This window comes from Microtus oregoni, unplaced genomic scaffold, assembly GCF_018167655.1.
Source record: "Microtus oregoni isolate MIOR12 unplaced genomic scaffold, Mior012 000031F_ref0000149, whole genome shotgun sequence".
Taxonomy (NCBI): Eukaryota; Metazoa; Chordata; class Mammalia; order Rodentia; family Cricetidae; genus Microtus; species Microtus oregoni.
Genome location: NW_024543090.1, coordinates 19,885,935 through 19,904,690, shown reverse-complemented (window position 1 = coordinate 19,904,690; position 18,756 = coordinate 19,885,935). Strand labels below are relative to the sequence as shown.

Below are 18,756 nucleotides of genomic sequence, written 5' to 3'. Positions count from 1 at the left end.
GTCCCTGCACTCTGACCACCTTTTCTTCTTTTACTCTTGAGCACAGACTCTGTTTTCTAGGAGGCAGCAATGGGAGCTCAGCATGTGTACAGTATACATCACACAAAGGTACAATAGAGGCAATCTCTCTTAGACTTGAAAAGAGTTACTTCTTACAACAACACACACACCTTCCCTTTGCTCTTTCAGTTTCTTCCGGAACACTTCAGCTCGGATCTCCTCGAAGGAGAACTCCCCGACTCCAGCATAAACCTTTTCCTTACAGTACATCACCTTCTCCTTCCTCTCTTCAGGCCCTTGCTGGTGACTCTGAACCCTCTGCAGAGGGTCTCCGTCCTCCTTCCCGGGCTTTCTGGTGCTGAGGACATGGTTGATACTAGGTTCAATTTTACATGGTGTCCTAAGAAAGCAAAACAATTATCAATCACCCCAAAGTCAAATGAATTTTTTTTCCTTTTTTTAGAGACAGGGTTTCTCTGTAGCTTTGGAGACTGTTCTGGAACTACCTCTTATAAACCAGGCTGGCCTCGAACTCTCAGAGATCCGCCTGCCTCTGCCTCCCCAGTATTGGGATTAAAGGCGTGCGCCACCACCGCCCGGCTCAAATGAATTATGTCTTATGTATTTTGCCCAAACCAGATGGACAATGACAGCCTTGGGACTTTATGTGACTCTTTTCTGAAACAAAAACAAAGAAAGTAATATTTTAAAATGGGACTAGAAATAACCCACAAAAATCACCAGTAATTATGTTCTAGAGCTCAGTGGCAGAGCGTGTGCTTACACTGATCAAGACAGAGTCTGGCCCAAACACTAGGTAGAGAGGTGTGAGTCCTGAGGACCACCTATGCCTTTAAGAAAATTAGTAGTGACTTAGGCCATCAAGTTCAAAAGACCATACACTGAAACTTCTTAAACCATAAAGCACACACACCAAAAAAAAAAAGCCTTTCGTTTTATAAGCTAGTTGGCTCAGGTGTTTTTGACAAGGACAGATATTTAACACAGTTAGGTTTGAGAAATTTCAGCAAAGAATAGCTCTCTTCTTAACTTATGAAGGACAACCACAAATCATTAAGAAAAGTCACTTGACTGGGCATGACGGTGCTTGAGTATAATCCTGGCATATGAGCTGTCCTCTGACCTTCACGTGTACAAGACAGCATGCCCCCCCCCCCCCCCCCCGCCCCAGAAGCCACATGCCTAGAATTCTAGCATTAGGGAGGCAGATGCAGGATCTCTGTGAGTTCAAGGCCAGCCTGGCCTACCAGCAAGTTTCAGGATACCCATGGTACATAGTTGAGACCTATCTTTAAAAAAAAAAATCAAATTTAAAAAATAGAATGGCATAAAACTAAATATCAATTCTATAAAGGTTCCAATGGCTTCCTTTGTTTTATGTTTGGTTCAGGGAGAATTTTTGCTCAGAACTGCACTGGCTTTGTAATCCTACGGCACCTATCACACAGTGTGAGGGATAAGTTAGCCAGCAGAGTCTGGCGTGGTGTTGTAGGTCTATAATCTTAGCACTCAGAAGGTAGACAGGCGGATCTCCATGAATTTACGGTTAGCATGGTCTACACAGAGACCGTCTCACAGCTGAGCTACGAGGAAACCCTTACACTGAAACAGACTTGAACCTAGTACTAGAACTCACAACCTAAAGATCAGATGAAAGCTTGAGCTGATTATCTGTCATTTGCCCTGATTTTTCTTATAACAAAAATATTAGGGGGCTGGAGTTGGTTCAGCAGTTACGAGCACTTGTTCTTGCAGAGGACCTGGGCTTGAAATCCCAGCACCCACATGGTAGCTCACATTGCCTGTAACTGCAGTCCCAGCGAAACCAGCCCTCTTCTGGCCTCTATGAACACCAGGCATGCATGTGGGACAAATGCAAACACACAGGCAAAACATGCAAACACACTAAAAAAAAAAATTTTAAATCTAAAAAACAAAAAATATTTTTCCAAGTGTTAAGGATCAGGAAGGAAAAGAGACCCCTTCTAATTATTGTCAGCAATGAAGCAGCATGTCTCACTTAACCGCAGGGGCTGTGTCTGTCACATCAATAACCATAAACCTAATTATTAAGTTCATGGCAGTTGCTCGGCTCTAGTGTACATACACAGTGAACACAAAGGAGACAGAGCTTTGCCTGTTTTTGCTCCCACCACAAGATGCCACTGGAACCATATAAGCGGTACCTACTATTTTAAGGTATATGACTTTCGTTTATGTGGCATTTGTTTCTCTGTGAAGCTGTGATTCTGCGCCTGTCTAAAACACTGGATGGTCTAATAAAGAGCTGAATGGCCAATAGCAAGGCAGGAGCAAGGATAGGCGTGGCTGGCAGCAGAGAGGCTAAACAGAAAGAGAAAGGACAGAAAGAGAAAGGAGGAAAAGAAGGATGCTGGGGGCCAGTCACCCAGCCAGCCACAGAAGAAAAGTAAGATATACAGAAGTAAGAAAAGGAAAAGTCTGGAGGCAACAGGTAGTTGTAATAATTTAAGTTAAAGGCTGGCAAGAAACAAGCCAAGCTAAGGCCGGGCGCTCCTAAGTAAGAAAAAGCCCCTGTGCGTGATTTTTTTAGGAGCTGGGTGGTGGACCCCCCCAAAGAGGAAAAAGAGCAAAAATATCACACAACACCTCTGCCAGCCTTAGTAATTCCCACGGCAAATGATCTGAAGGCACTCACATGACCGTCTGTTGAGCGCTCTCTTCCACATAGGGAGTAAAGCTGGGAAGCGAAGGAAACACGGCTGCTACAGAGGCTGAATTGCCACGAGGCTAAAAATGAAGAATTAAAATGATTATTCTATATACTATCACAATTATGCAGATAATCTCTAAATAGTGAAGAAGTTAAGTGATATTAAAATAGAGCCAGGGAGGATGGTGTGTGACTATATGCTAAGGCATAAAAAGCTGAGGCAGGGGCATGGAAAGCTGAAGGCCAGTCTGCGTTACAGAAGTTCAAGGTTAGGCTAAACTAAATAGAGGCCAACTCAAACAAATAAACAAACAAAGCAAACAACAACAACAACAAACCAAGACAGATGAATCTGACATCTTCACTAGATTGACAAATAGTCTGAGTCCTTACCCTATATTCCAAGGGTCGGTCTGTGTTCCACGGGCCTGGCTGTAGCTCATTCTCTTTGTCCCTTGGGACAGGGGGTGCCTTCCACGGCTCAACTATAGGTTTAGGTAACTCTGCCCTAGAAGTGCTGTCAGCATTTTCATCAAAAACAGTGACCCTGCAGTTACTGCGCAGCTGCTGAGGAACTGCACTCTGGAGCCCTCTGCTCTGACCTGAAGCTGGGAGAAACATTAGGAACACGACACGTAAGAGCTTTGATTATCAACTCAGATGGATATAAGATATACACAGTCTGCTCCAATTAAGGGGGATGCCTCTACCAGAGTCAAAATGAGACTGAAAAGATTATTTTTTCTTGAAAAACCTTAAACTGGGTTGAAGAGATGGCTTGGCAGTTAAGAGCACATACTGCTCTTGCAGAAAGACCTGAGCTGAGTTCCTAGTGCCCACCTGGGGTGGCTTATAATCACTGTAATTCTACGAACCCTTCTCTGGTCTCCACGGGTACCTGCACTCAACATGCATGTATCTAAACACAGACCCACAAACATACTAATACTTAAATCTTAACTTCCTTTCTCATGTTCTCCCTCCTTCTGCTCTTCATCTGGACCTTGAGAGCTCAGTCCAGTGCTCCAATGTGGTTCTCTGTCTCTATCTCCATCCATTGCCGGATGAAGGTTCTATGGTGATATGCAAGATATTCATCAGTGTGGCTATGGAATAAGGCCAGTTCAGGCACTCTCTCCTCTGCTTCCTGAGGCCCTAGCTGGGGACATCTCCTTGGACACCTGGGAACCGCTCTAGAGCCAAATCTCGTCAACCTTAAAATGGCTCCCTTAATTAAGATATCTTCTTCCCTGCTCCCATATCCACTCTATCTCCATCTCAACCATCCCATTCTCCCAAGCTCTCCCCAATCTTCCCCTTCTCCCTTCTCTCTCCCCCTCTCCCCTTCCCCCCACCCCACCCCTGTGTTCCCCACTTTTGTCCGGTGATCTTGTCTACTTCCAATATCCAGGAGAATAAATATATTTTTTTCTTTGGGTTCACCTTCTTATTTAGCTTCTCTAGGATCCCAAATTATAGGCTCCGTGTCCTTTGTTTATGGCTAGAATCCACTTATGAGTGAGTAACATACCATATTCATCTTTTTGGGTCTGGGTTATCTCACTCAGTAAAGTATTTTCTATTTCCATCCATTTGCATGCAAAATTCAAGATGTCACTGTTTTTTACCGCTGAGTAGAACTCTAATGTATATATGTGCCACACCTTTTTTTATCCATTCTTCTATTGAGGGGCACCTAGGTTGTTTCCAGGTTCTGGCTATTACAAATAGTGCTGCTATGAACATAGTTGAACAAATGCTTTTGTAGTATGATTGGGGATCTCTTGGGTATATTCCCAAGAGTGGAATTGCTGGATCCTGAGGTAGGTTGACTCCCAGTTTCCTGAGAAATCGCCATACTAATTTCCAAAGTGGTTGCACAAGTTTGCATTCCCACCAACAATGGATGAGTGTTCCCCTTACTCCACATCCTCTCCAGCATAGGTTATCATTGATGTTTTTGATTTTAGCCATTCTGACAGGTGTAAGATGGTATCTCAAAGTTGTTTTGATTTGCATTTCCCTGATCTAAGGAGATTGAACATGACCTTAAGTGTCTTTTGGCCATTTGCCCGAGGGATGTGTCCACCCACTGAGTGCGACTGATCTAATGGGAGCTCACCAAGGCCAACATGTGATCAGACCGGACTCTCTGAATGTGGCTGACAATGAGGGCTGACTGAGAAGCCAATGATAATGGCACTGGGTTTTGATTCTACTGCATGTACTGGCTTTTTGGGAGCCTAGTCTGTTTGGATGCTCACCTTCCTAGACCTGGATGGAGTGGGAGGGCCTTGGACTTCCCACAGGGCAGGGTACCCTGACTTCTCTTAGGACTGGAAAGGAAGGGAGAGTGGGAGGGAAATGGGAGGAGGTGGAAATTTTTAATAAATAAATAAATTAAAAAAAAATCAGATTCAGAGAGTATAGTCATTAAATTTAAGATCTGGCTCACTGTTAGGTTGAAAAACAGAGAGGAAGCAATGGAAATATTTCTGAGTAGGGCATTTCAAGCACCATGTGTAAATAGTGAAAGCGAAAACATGGCCTATCTGTGCAACTCTGATAAATGTGTTCAATAGGGAATATGCATTAGTAAAGTTTTGATCTTTCTCAGTAAAAAAAAAAAAATTAAAAAAATAAATAAATCTTAATAAAACATAGTAATAAATTCTCAATGATCCAACTACTAACATTTTTATACATCTTATCTTATTTTCTTTCCTTTCCCCCTTGTCCTAACACTTCCAGTCTTCTTTAAGATTTATCTTTACTATTTTTAATCATGTGCAGGGTGTGGGTCTGCACGCAGTACACACGTGCATGTGCAGCTGCTTACAGAGGCCAGAGGCACTGGGTCGCCTGCAGCTAGACTTACACACGGCTGTGAGCTGCCTGGTGTGGGCGCTGGGGCCAGAACTCAGGTCCTCTGGAAGGACAGCAAGTATACTTAACTCCTGAGCCTTTTCTCCTGTCCCCTCTTCAGGTTTTCTGTCTTTATTTTCGAGACAGGGTCTTACTGCATAGCCCTGGCTGGCTTGGAACTCACAATGTAGACTAAGCTGGTCTGTAACTCAGATCTGCGTGCCTCTGCTCCTAGCCCTGTGCTAGAGGAGCCACCACTGCACATGACCCACATCCAATCTGTTATTCTTTCAGTCAGCATTGTAATACTGCCTAATATTTGTTTAGTTGGTTAGTTTTTGTTTTATTTATACAAGGCTTTTCTGTGTCACTCTGGCTATTCTGAAACCCCATCTGTACACAAGACTGGCCTTGAACTCAGAGATCCACCTGCTTCTGCCTCCCGAGTGCTGGGATTAAAGCTGTGCCCCATTACCACCCAGCAAAAAAATTATATTCTTAACTAACAGTATTCTCTAAGGCATTAATGCATTTAAGCATTATTTCAGTAATATCTACTATATTACTACTTATCTAATTCCAACTACAACGTTTAGAAAATGACACATCTCTGTGCTTGCTTCGGCAGCACATATTCTAAAATTAGAACGATACAGAGAAGATTAGCATGGCCCCTGCGCAAGGATGACACGCAAAGCCATGAGCGTTCCATAAAAAAAAAAAAAAAAGAAAATGACACATCTCAAATATCAGGTTTACTCACAGTCTCCAGACAAAACCGCCACCTTTGGCTTTCCTGCACCCTATGATATTAGCTTTCTTTTGGCTTTTCTTTTTGCTACCTAGTATTCAGAAAACTAGGGCAGTGTCCACATGTATATTTATGTGTTGCCTTCCTACATAATCTGCCCACCGCAAGAGACTACAGGCTCCAAAACAACACTAGCAAGCTCACCCTTCAGAGCACCTCCGACACGGCTGATGGGCGCCTTCGCCATCTTCTTCCCTCTGCTCTTCAGCTCAGCTAGTGTGCTTCTCTGTGGTACAGAAGACCCCAGCACCTCCTCCTCCTCTTCATTCTCAAGTGCCAAGAGAGCTTGTCGGGACACTCGGGCCTGGAATTGTCTAAGGCATGACAAAGGACGATCGGCTTTTAATTGAAATGACCAGTTCTCACACAACAAAAGCAGACTAGAGAAAACTGTGTGCAACTGACCCAGGAGATTTGTTCTCTAAGAACAAGGGGAGCAAGCTCAAGACATAAGGATGTCATAGCTAGATGACTCAGGGTCCATTAAAACACTCGTTTGACCCATTGCAAATACTCTAAAACTTACCATCAGAGTGATCAGAGGATCAGCTAAGACTAGAAAATTGATGAAATTCAGTTTCAAATTAAAAATAAGAATTACAGAATTGTGGAAAGAGCGAATGAATATATCCAAATGCCCTTCGCCTGGACCCACCAATGGCTAGCTAGTATCCTGCCACATCCGCCATCCCTCCACATACAGCTTTTCTTACAAACCATATGAAAAACATACAACGCATCTTACTTTAGCACAGTTGGCAGAAATTTGAAAACAAAACTTCTCTGCTGTTGCTGCTATAATTTTATAGTTTACTGGAAAAGAAAGAAGTGAATAGATTGTGGTGCTCACTAGGACCCAGCACAAGCCTGCAGCCTCAATCTGAAACTCTAACAGAGGGTTAACAAAAGCAAGCCAACTGTGGCGTGTGACGCCTAGACGCCTGTGCTGCTGTTCTCTGCTGTGTTTCTTGTTTTCTCTTGGGCTTATCTACTGCAATGGTGATTTGGGAAACCCTACAACTCCTTGAGAAATTCTATCTTTCTGACCAAAGGAACGGAAGCAGGGGATTCTGAGGGCCAGAAACTACTAGAAGAATAGCGGAGAGGAATACGCTGGAGATGGGGAACGCCTAACTCCCCCGTGCTCACTCCTTGAGAACTGAACTCTGACGGGATCCACTGCCCAAGTCTCACTAGCCCAGCAGCACATGTAGGAGACAGACCAAGCAGCACCACACAGGACAAAGGCTGAACTGACCATACCACAACCACTGCCATAGGTTGTGTGACATCTGGAATTCAGTGTCTAGGACGATGGGCATTACCGCTCACTCTCCAGAGACTGTCACTAAACAGGCTCCAGCACACTATCAGAATAAATGCCCGGCCTGTAGCACATTCCTTCACACACAGATTAACAGGAAAATGTGGCTGATTCTCAAGGGAGAATAAATGACAAACGCTGACTTCAAGACTGCCCACATGCTGATGCTTTCAGAGCTTTTCATTTCTAAAAAACTGTATTATTTTCAGATTTTAAAATAGTTATTATAACTATGACCCATGAGATAATAGTAAAAGCATCTAATTTTTAAATCTAATTTGTATTTTATGCATATGAGTGTTTTGTCTGATGTATGCCTGTGCACCCCATGTGTCTGGTACCAGTGAAGGCCAGAAGAGGGTGTCAGGTCCTAGAATATAAATCACCATTACTGCTAGGAACCAGAAAAGACAGATACAATACAAAAAGCTTAATTCATACAATGGAGTTTTTCAAAATTGAAATTTTTTATTCCATTTGATAGTTAAAATAATAATTAATGAGGGCTTGGGTTCCATCTCGCAACACCATAAATTTAAATAAAAAAATAAAAAACTGTGCTCGCTTCGGCAGCACATATACTAAAATTGGAACGATACAGAGAAGACTAGCATGGCCCCTGCGCAAGGATGACACGCAAATTCGTGAAGCGTTCCATATAGCCGGGCGGTGGTGGCGCACGTCTTTAATCCCAGCACTCAGGAGGCAGAGGCAGGTGGATCTCTATGAGTTCGAGGCCAGCCTGGTCTACAAGAGCTAGTTCCAGGACAGGCTCCAAAGCTACAGAGAGACCCTGTCTCAAAAATCAAAAATAAATAAAAAATAAAAATAAATAAATAAATAACTACTTAACCGAGGAAAAAAACATTTGCAAATCATATATATTACAAAAGCCTTGTAAGGAATTCTTAAAAGCACAATTAAAGGAACTAAACTCAAAAGGTTATAAAAATAAACCATTTTTAAAATTGCTGGAATAGGGCTGGAGAGATGGCTCAGTGGTTAAGAGCATTGCCTGCTCTTCCAAAGGTCCTGAGTTCAATTCCCAGCAACCACATGGTGGCTCACAACCATCTGTAGGGAGGTCTGGCGCCCTCTTCTGGCCTTCAGGCATACAGACAGAATATTGTATACATAATAAATAAATAAATAAATTTTAAAAAAAATGCTGGAATAAAGGCCATTTTAAGCCTCTAACCTGACAATCAGAGGCTGAGGCAGGCAGATCTCAGTGAGTTTGAGGCCAGGACAGTCAGAGCTACAGAGGAACCCTATCTTGAGGCAAACAAACCAAAAGCTTACATACTGTGGCTGTTCTGTGACATCCTTGGAACAGTACAACTACAGAGTCTGTGAGGGTTAGGGAAGAACAGCACGGGTGAGCACATTCTCTACAGGGTCCAGAATCATCCACACTTGAGAATGGTAAAACATGTAAAATGGTAAGGAAGTAAACGTAACTCAACAGCGCATTCTTTGGGTATCTAATCAAGGGTTAAGGCGGGCTCCAGAGAAACCAACTACCTGTGCTGGGACTGCAGTCTTTCCAGGGGCTCGGCCTTGCGTTCAATCCCTTCCTGGAACACTGCGTCTGCTCTCTTGAAATTTTCTCTAGCTTCGTATTCTTCAGCCCATGAAATGTAGAACTGGGCAAGGGAGACACCAATCCCCTGGCTGTGTAAGTAGCTGTACAAATCCAAGGGCTCATTGCACAGATGCCCCTGGAACAGAAGTGGTAACAGTCAGTCGGCCTTCTTCCGCTTGTCAAACACCTGTGTGCCAGACACATACTAGGGAAACTATCTGTAGTTCCTGCACTGGGAATATGTATCTATCTTATAATTATATCATCATTAACCCAGTATTAAAATATACTGGAATAAGGACCCAAGAAAGGGACAAGAGTAAGAGATTGACTTCCGAGAAAGAAAGGAAGGGAACAAAAGGCTTCAAACAGGTGACCTTTAGCTGACTGGAAGGGAACTGGTCATTCCACAGACAGCAGGGGAAGAGTAGGGTGTTCCCTTTACGTCTAAGGTGAGTGAAGACAGGAGAAACTCTACCAGGGTGGGGCAAGATGGGGAGTCTGGAGTAAAGGCTGGGACAGGTCTTAAATGTCAATCCAATTGATTCTGCTTCTATCTGATGATAAATATATTCTGTGCTGAGAGATTTAAAAGCAAAGACAAGATTTGGTCAAGTCTATATTTAAGGAACTATGTAATCAGGTATAGTAGAGAAAATTTTAACTGCAAAAGAGGAAAAATTAAAATATCATACTAGGTTTTGACACATTTCTACATCTCCTAGCCATAAGAAAACTTTACTGTATTCTTTATATATACATATAAACATATTATTTATTTATTTATGGGGGGTAGTCTTGCTCATAGCCCAGGCTGGCCTGGAACTCAGTATTTAGACCAGGATGTCCTTGAACATACAGTAATTCTCTTACTTCTACCTCTCAAGTGCTAGAATTACAGACGGAGCCACCACAGTTGGCCTCAAATTTTTATTGAGCAATACATCAATGTCATTTAACACATAAAAACAATAGTTAGAATAAGAAGTTAATTCACATTCAGAATAAATAGCAAGCCTTCATAGTTTGTATTATTAGACTGACATCACAGTACAATAGTCACGCCACTAAACTACTAGAAAAGAACCCGAATCAGAGTTTAAGCTTGCTCTATGGGAGCATTACAGCACACTGCTGAGCCCGCCCTTGTTGAAAGCACACACTGCAGGAAGATAAGGAGGAGTGTTGGGGGGATCAACACTTAGGGAGAGGACAGGAGGACAGGAAGTAGAGGCTTTAAAGCAGACTCCAGGGCCACATGGGGAGAGTTCATGGGCTAGGATGACCTAATGGGGTTTTGGCAGTAGAGACAGGAAGGCCTGGCCTTAGGCCCCTTCCATGTGGAAATACCCAAAGAGCACTGACAGCTGGGAATTAGGCAGCAGCACTTCAGAGGGGATGGAGACCACGTTCTTCTGCTGAAAGGTTAGGGGAGCAGCTGGGCCCAGCAGACAGTATTATCCCAGTTAAAAGTAAGAATGAGTAGAGATGGATCCAAGCACTACACAGCCTGGCGGCCCCAGTAGCCACAGCAATTACAAGAATCACTGGCCATGCTTCTGTGACTGCTCAGCCAACGCTAGCACTGGAGAGGGAGAAGCAACAGGATTACCAGAATTCAAGGTCATCCTAGTCTATAGTCTAAAGAGTGAGTTCCAGGCCAGCCTGGACATGAGTGAGGCCATGCCTCCTCCTCCTGTCTGTATGCTGGTGTATCAGTGTGGATAGGCGCACATGGGGGTAGAGACAGGCGTCTTCCTCCATAATGACTGTATCTTTTGAAACAAGGGCTCTCACTCAACCTGGAGCTCCCTGGCTCTGCAAGCCTGGCTGACACTGAGCTCGGGGACTCCCCCCCCCCCCACCCCGCACCAGGACTGCAGATGCTTTGCATGAGCGCTGGGATCAGGACTCAGGGCCTTCTGCTTGTACAGCAAGCACTTCAACAACCAAGCCACCTTTCAAGTCCCTCTAGGAGGTTAAGGGACAAATGTAAAATGCATAGAGTTTTTTAAAAAAAATATTTATTTTCTGAAGAAAATTAGAAGTTGTTTAAATACAGAAAAATTGGTTAACAAATTAGAGAATGTCAATTGATTAACACTATGCAGCCATAAAATAATTGAAGCAGGCTGAGTAGATGGCTCACTTGTAAAATACACCATAGGACACAAAGGAAACAAATAAACCCCTAGAAGTCAAATTATGCTCAAAGTAATCAGTTGCTTTCTAAGAGGAATATACAAATTTAAAATGCTAAAATTTAGTACATCACACTTTGTACAAGAGTCTATCTGTTCCTAACCTGCAATACTAGACCAGGTCCTTATATGTCTTCCTGTACCTTCCCTGTAACAACTTACATATGCAGCCTTTTGGAATGATGCTGCTACACTTACACTCAATGTTTCGAACTTATCTTCTCTAATAAAATAGCCCTACAAAGGTAGAAAGCATTGCTACCTACAAATATCCTTGTTTCTTGCCAGAGTTTTATGTGACTAGTCTGGAATAAACGAAATACTCCATTTAAATTTTTTATTTGACAAATGTGAACTAAATCAAACATGCCATCTAAAAATATTTAACCTTATTTTATTTTATATTTTGGAGATAGGGTTGTACCATGTATCTCTGGCTTGGAACTCCCTATTAGACCAGACTAGCCTCAAACTTTTCAGGATCCTATTGGCTAACTTTTAAGTACTTACAGATTCTGTCCAGCTTCCATTTACATTTTTAACAAAAACAATTGTTTCATAGTTTAAGTTTGCATAATTGAATTCAGTAAATAATGTTTTCTTTACATTAGTACTGTTTTCTCGTGGTGCTTTAGGAAAACTCACTTTAGTGTGGTATCAGTTTAAGATCCATTTTGGGTTCCGTCATTGCACAAATAAAGCTTAACAACCATTTAATATATGCAGCTTTCTGAGTGACCTATGCTCTTGCATACAGCATGACCGATAAAGGTCAAATTACTCAGAGTGTTGAACAAGAACATTTAAGACACAACATAAATAAAAAGACAATGTGGCAGCTGAGCAACGGCAGCACACACCTTTAACCCCAGCACTCGGAAGAAACAGGCGGATCTCTGAGTTCCAGGCCAGCCTGGTCTACAGAATGAGTACCAGGCCAGCCAGAGCTGTCTCAAACAACAAACAAACAAACAGACAATATGGCTAGATGAACAGATTCAAAAGTGAAATATTTCTTGCCAACTTCTAAACATTCAAACTAATTTTACGTCTTTACCCAAAAATACTGATTTTCTAGTAACAATTTTTTTTAGTTAGATTACAGGAATCATTTATAAAATAACTGACTAGAAAAAAACTTTTCATAAAGCAAGAGAAAGGTGTGGTATGAGGAAATCTTCATTTATACCTTGTGAACACCCTCACAAAGGAAGAAAAAGTAAAGTAGTTTATTATGTGCTTTGTTGCTCCATATACCAGTTCCTGCTGGTAATTTTACAGCTGAACATTTCAATGTAATGGTTGTCTAGACCAGGGCTTCAGATTATCTGTGAGGAGGGAGCCTGTGTGCACAGATGTGCACACGTGTGCATACATATTTGAAGATTTCTACTTCGCTGTGAACTGATATTTTTTTCACTGCTACTGGGATTTGAACCTGCCACTGTGTAGCATTAGAAAAGCGGCCCACCAGTAAGGGACTCCCATTCATCTCTTACTGGATTTTAAGAAAGAATCTTACATCCCTGGGCTGGCCTTGAGTATATTATATTGCCCAGGCAGAGCTTTGCTCTGTGATCCTCCTGCCTCAGCCTCCCAAGTAGTTGGATTATAGGCTTATACTAATAGGTCTGGGCTTAGGGTATTCACAGAACACAGAGTTGGAACTAGAGAGAGCAGGCTCAATGGTTAAGAGGATTTGCTCTTCAGAGGACCCAGGTTCGGATCCCAGTACCAAGAGGGAGGCTCACAAACATTATGAGATGTCCTTTTGTATATACGTTGCTTTTATTGGTTGATGAATAAAGCTGTTTTAGCCAATGGCTTAGCAGAGTAAAGCCAGAGTAGGTGGAGTCAGAGAAATGCTGAAGGAGAAAGACGACAGGCACTGCCTCACGACGATACACAGATAAATAGAAATGGGTTATTTTAAGACATAAGAGCTAGGTAGGAACACACCTAAGCTGTTGACCAAGCAGTGTTGTATTTAATAAAGTTTCTGTGTGATTATTTAGGTCTGGGCGGCAGAAAAATGAAGCTATCTCTTTGTTTCCCTGCCACCCAAGGGATCCAATACCCTCCAAGAACACACATACATGCAGGAAAACACTCATACACATAGAATAAAAATTAATAAAATCTTTTAAACAATAAACATAGAAGTTACTAAAAAAAAAAATGATGGTACATTTAGATGTTCTACCAGTGTTAACATCTGTTTGGTTTTTTTTTTAAGATTTATTTATTTATTTATTTATTTATTTATTATGTATACAGTGTTCTGTCTGTCTGTATGTTTGCTGCCCCAAAGAGGGCACCAGATCTCATTATAGATGGCTGTGAGCCACCATGTGGTTGCTGGGAATTGAACGCAGGACCTCAGGAAGAGCAGTCAGTGCTCTTAACCTCTGAGCCATCTCTCCAGCCCCTCTGTTTTGTTTTTTCAAGGCTTTTGGCTAGTTTTATAAAACAGGATCTGACAATGTAGACCGGAATAGCTTCAACTTGTGATTCTCCAGGCTCAGACTCCCAAGCAGAGATTTTATGGATCACCATGCCTAGCTCAAATGGTTACTGGAGTTTCTAATTGTTTACTCCTAAGACCTCTATAGGAAAAATCTCATTTAATATTTTGAATTCAGATGACACTTACCAATTTGAGCCAGAGGTTGAGAAAGCGGGGGTCACTATAGTAACGCTTCTCTCCATGTAGAGCTTCTATAGCTCGCTCTAGTAATGTGGACATGTTACTCTCCTTTCCCCCTTGAGGATAGTTCTGCTCTGTCCAGCTAATATACCTGGATGGGAGGAGAAAGAAAAATTTTTGAATTGATGTGTACTTTTGCTCTAGTTCTAAGTCTCATTCTGAACGGTATTTTTGCTTTTGTTTTGAGACAGAGACTTATTTAGCCCTGGCTGGCCTGTACTCAACTATGACCAGGCTGCGCTCAACTCAAAGAGATATGCCCACCTCTGCTTCCTGAATCCTGGGATTAAAGGCATGTTCACCACACCTAATCCATTCTGGATTTGCTTATTTTATTATTTGTGTGTATGGGTTCTGTCTGCATGTGCCTGTGTACCACATATGTGCAAGGCAAGCAGAGGCCAGAAGAGGGCATCAGATCCCTTGGGACTGGACTTCCATAAGGTTGAAAGCAGCCACGTGAGAGCTGGGAAGCCAACCCAATCCTCTCTGCAAGTGCTCTTAACAGACGAGCCATCGTTCTAGCCCTCTATTCTGAATTTTTCAGCAAAAACTATTGAATATATTCAAAGTATGTATCTTTAGCAGTGCTCAATGACAAATCCTAAGCCTCCATCTCTCAAACTCTCTTGAAGTACCTGCAACAAATGCTGTGGAAAATGATGGACAGACGCACCTCAAAGTTGTGTCATACTGCAGTCTTAAAGCCCTCAGGGAGACTGAACTTAACTCAGCACTACAGCCTTTCTTTCTTGGCATGTGTAAAGTCCTGGGTTCTACGCACAGCCCTGCGAAACAAACACCTCAGAAAACCACTGTGGCTGTTCCGAAGTCTGCCTCGCCAAGACAACACTTTCTGCTCTGTTCACCACTCCATAGCCCTCAGTTTGAGAAACAAGGCCCAAAAGATTCACCTGTGAATGCCTCTGTTGCTCCTTCCACTTACAATACTCACCGGTCCCACACAGACAGAGGGTCACTTCCAGAGTAAAAGCGGATTTCAGATTCAAACATCCTGGAATTGAAACAGACCATGTTAGCACACACAGCTGGCAGGGCTCATTTCTAGTCACCCCTAAAGTGCTTCAAATTGATCTAAACAACTATCCTAGAGGTTAGATTGGGGGTTTAGTTCAGTGGTACAGAGACCCTAGACTCAGTTGCCAGTTCAAAAAAACAAAAAACAAAACAATCACAGCAAATCAATTATGGAATGCTGTTTGGGCTGGAGAGAGGGCTCAGCAGGTAAGAGTGCTGTCTCAGTCACTTTCTGCTGCTGTGGTGAAACACCATGACCTAGAGAAGGAAGAGCATATTGGGGGTGTGGCTTACAGTTTCAGATGATTTAGAGTCCACTGCCATCGTGGCAGGGAGTGTGGCAGCAGGCCAGCGCCACACTTTTAAAACCTTAAAGCCCACCCCCAGTGATGCTGTTCCCCCAACAAGGACACACCTTCTCATCGTTCCCAAATAGCTTTTACTAATTGGAGGTAAGTGTGTGCTGCTTGCTCTTGCAGACTACCCACGTTTCCAAGCACCTGCATCAGGAGTCTCTCAACTATCTACAGCTTTATTTTATGTTTTCGAGTGTTTGCCTGAATGGATATATGTCTGCTACAAGTGTGCAGTGCCCAAGGAGGCTACAAGAGAACGTGAAAGAAGTACAGTTGGCTGTGAGCCACCAAGAGGGCTGGGAACCAAATCTGAATCCTCTACAGGAACAGTGCTTTGAACCACTGAGTCATCTCTCTCCAGTCCCCCACCCCTCCAAAAATAGAATCTTTCAAAAAAACAGGGCTCTTAGAGAGCACCCAAAAAGGGTGTACCACAATCACCTTGAACTCCAGGTTATAGGGATCTGAAGCCCCTGGCCTTAACAGACACCTGTGCCCACTTGTACACAGCCACATATACATATACCTCAATAAAAACTAATAAAAAATCTTAAACACATAAAAATAGAAATAATTGTCGGGCGGTGGTGGCACACGCCTTTAATCCCAGCACTTGGGAGGCAGAGGCAGGCGGATCTCTGAGTTCAAGGCCAACCTGGTCTACAAGAGCTAGTTCCAGGACAGCCAGGGCTACACAGAGAAACCCTGTCTCAAAAAAAAAATTAATATTCTAAGTCAGGTGTGGTGTTGCAGGCCTCCTCTAATCCCAGCATTCATTAATTTAAACAATGATAATTACTTTGCTGTTTTAAATTTCTTCACCTATAAAATGGGATCATACTACTACCTATTAGGTTTGTTTATATTTTTAAAGATTTATTTTTAGGAAAATGTGATACATTTATACAATGGAGTACTACACAGCAGAAAAAAGTAAGGACATCTTGAAATTTTCAGGCAAATGGATAGATCTAGAAAACACCATATTGAGTGAGGTAACCCAGACACAGAAAGACAATTATCACATGTACTCACTCATAAGTGATTTTTAAACATAAAGCAAAGAAAACCAGCCCACAAATCACAATCCCAGAGAACCTAGACAACAATGAGGACCCTAAGAGAGACATACATGGATCTAATCTACATGGGAAGTAGAAAACAAGCTCTCCTGCGTAAATTGGAAGCATGGGAGAGGGTTGAAGAGGAGGGGAGAGAAAGGGAGGGGAGCAGAGAAAAATGTAGAGCTAAATAAAATCAATTTAAATAAAGATTTATTTTTAATAGTGTTTCTGTGTGGGAACATGCATGTAAGGATAGGAGCCCAAGAGGCACTATGCACCAGCTTTGGTTAGCGAAGCCTGTTGTGGGGGCACAGTAAAGACAGACCCCTAGCCAGGCAAAGAGCTGAGAACCAGGGAATGCAACTGCTCAGCCTCAACGGCATCTGCACCACCCCCTCCCAGGCTCAGGACAACACAGAAGAGAGGGTGGGAAGACCCTAAGGGATGGAGAATGAAGAAAAGCATCATAAAATGTTTCCCGGCCATGATATGACTATCGCAACCACCAACACACAGCAGTGGTGGTTGTGTGCACAAGACAAGAACATGCCCACTGGCCAGTGAGATGCTCACTGCCAACCCTGAGGAAAGGAGTTGGGTCCCTAGAACTCCAGAAGAAGAGAACAGATTCCTGCAAGTTATCTTCTGACCTCCACACATAAATAAAACTAAAAAACAAAACAAAACAAAGTAAAACCATGATGAGGCCTAGTGACATTCAACCCTGGGTGAGAAAGGGCTCATGAGTCCTCACAGGCAGCTAATGGTTGCTGGAGGGTCAAATCATGGTTTTTAGGGGTAGACTCACTAGGTTACCCATGGGCCCACAATTCATGGAAGCAACCAACCCTAATTCAACTCAATGGAGCGCTCGCTTTCTCTCTCTCTGTCTCTCTCTGTCTCTCTCTCTCGCTCTCTCTCTCTCACACACACACACACACACACACACAACACAACACAACAAAACAAAACAAAGCAGAAACATGAAAACAAGAATGATCTTATTGGGAAGAAAAGGAACCTCAGCAAGAGTTAGAGGGGATAAGAAAAGGCAAAGGGGGAGTATGAAAATGACTAAACTATAGACATGTATCAAAACATCAAGTAATAAAAAATATACACAATAATTATTATAAAGAAAATGCTAAGCTGAGTGCAGTGATACGTGCCTTTAATCCCAGCATTGGGCGGCAGAGGCAGGCAGATACCTGAGTTTGTGGCCAGCATGATCTATAGAGCGAGTTCCACGACAGCCAGGACTACACAGAGAAGTCATCTTGAAAAACAAACAATACTAATAATAAAATAGCCAAATGGCATATATCTGTAATTGTAGCACAATAGACGCTGAGACCAAAATCCTGTAAATTCAGGGCCAGTCTGGGCTACCACAGTAAGTTCAAAAATAGCCTAGGATATTTGGTGAAGTCTTGCCTCAAATCAATAGATAAACAAACAAAACAGTTTGACACAAAACAATATACTCCTAATTAAAAAAACCAAAGTATAAAAGTGAAAAAAAAATCAATAATACAAAACAGGCATGGTACTTGCCAAGAACAGATAGAAAAGGTGTTTTGTTGTTGCAGATTTGTAAACCGTCCACCAAAACTGCTAATAAACTCACCCTTGACCCAGAGGACAGAGTTCAGGCTAAGCTGACCAGAATGAACCAGAGTTTTTTGGGCCTTTTTGGATCTTGGAAAAGCAAAGAGGAGGGTCAGCTTGGCTTTTCTCTGTGGTTTTTTGAATCTACCAGGTTCATACCCTACTATCTGTCTCCCAAGTTTTTATTAATAATAGAATAATTTGGAAAATCATTACATTTTGTTGTTTATTGAGTTGACCAGGCTGGGCTCCAGTAAAGGTTTTAAGAAGTAAAAATAGGGGTAGGAGCCGGGCGGTGGTGGCGCACGCCTTTAATCCCAGCACTCGGAGGCAGAGGCAGGCGGATCTCTGTGGGTTCAAGACCAGCCTGGTCTACAAGAGCTAGTTCCAGGACAGGCTCCAAAGGTACAGAAAAACCCTGTCTTGAAAAAAAAAGAAAAGAAAAGCTGGCTAGAAACAAGCCAAGCAAAGGCTGGATATTCAA

At 42.6% G+C, this 18,756-nt stretch overlaps 1 protein-coding gene and 2 non-coding genes across 3 annotated transcripts in view; 2 read left to right on the top strand and 1 right to left on the bottom strand.

The window, feature by feature from the left end:
* Window positions 1-18,756, bottom strand: part of Bub1b (BUB1 mitotic checkpoint serine/threonine kinase B) — a 54,304-nt gene that overhangs the window by 30,522 nt on the left and 5,026 nt on the right. The window contains exons 3-9 of the mRNA XM_041678954.1: window positions 15,162-15,221; window positions 14,153-14,297; window positions 9,238-9,434; window positions 6,534-6,703; window positions 3,107-3,321; window positions 2,699-2,790; window positions 171-400 (exon numbers count right to left, since the gene is read on the bottom strand). Coding sequence (XP_041534888.1) covers window positions 171-400; window positions 2,699-2,790; window positions 3,107-3,321; window positions 6,534-6,703; window positions 9,238-9,434; window positions 14,153-14,297; window positions 15,162-15,221 — 1,109 coding nt within the window. The remainder of the gene's footprint in view (window positions 1-170; window positions 401-2,698; window positions 2,791-3,106; window positions 3,322-6,533; window positions 6,704-9,237; window positions 9,435-14,152; window positions 14,298-15,161; window positions 15,222-18,756) is intronic.
* LOC121465895 lies at window positions 6,191-6,297 on the top strand. Its single transcript, XR_005976690.1, has one exon. It is a non-coding gene; the product is annotated as a U6 spliceosomal RNA (small nuclear RNA).
* On the top strand, window positions 8,271-8,377 carry LOC121465894. The gene has a single exon (XR_005976689.1). It is a non-coding gene; the product is annotated as a U6 spliceosomal RNA (small nuclear RNA).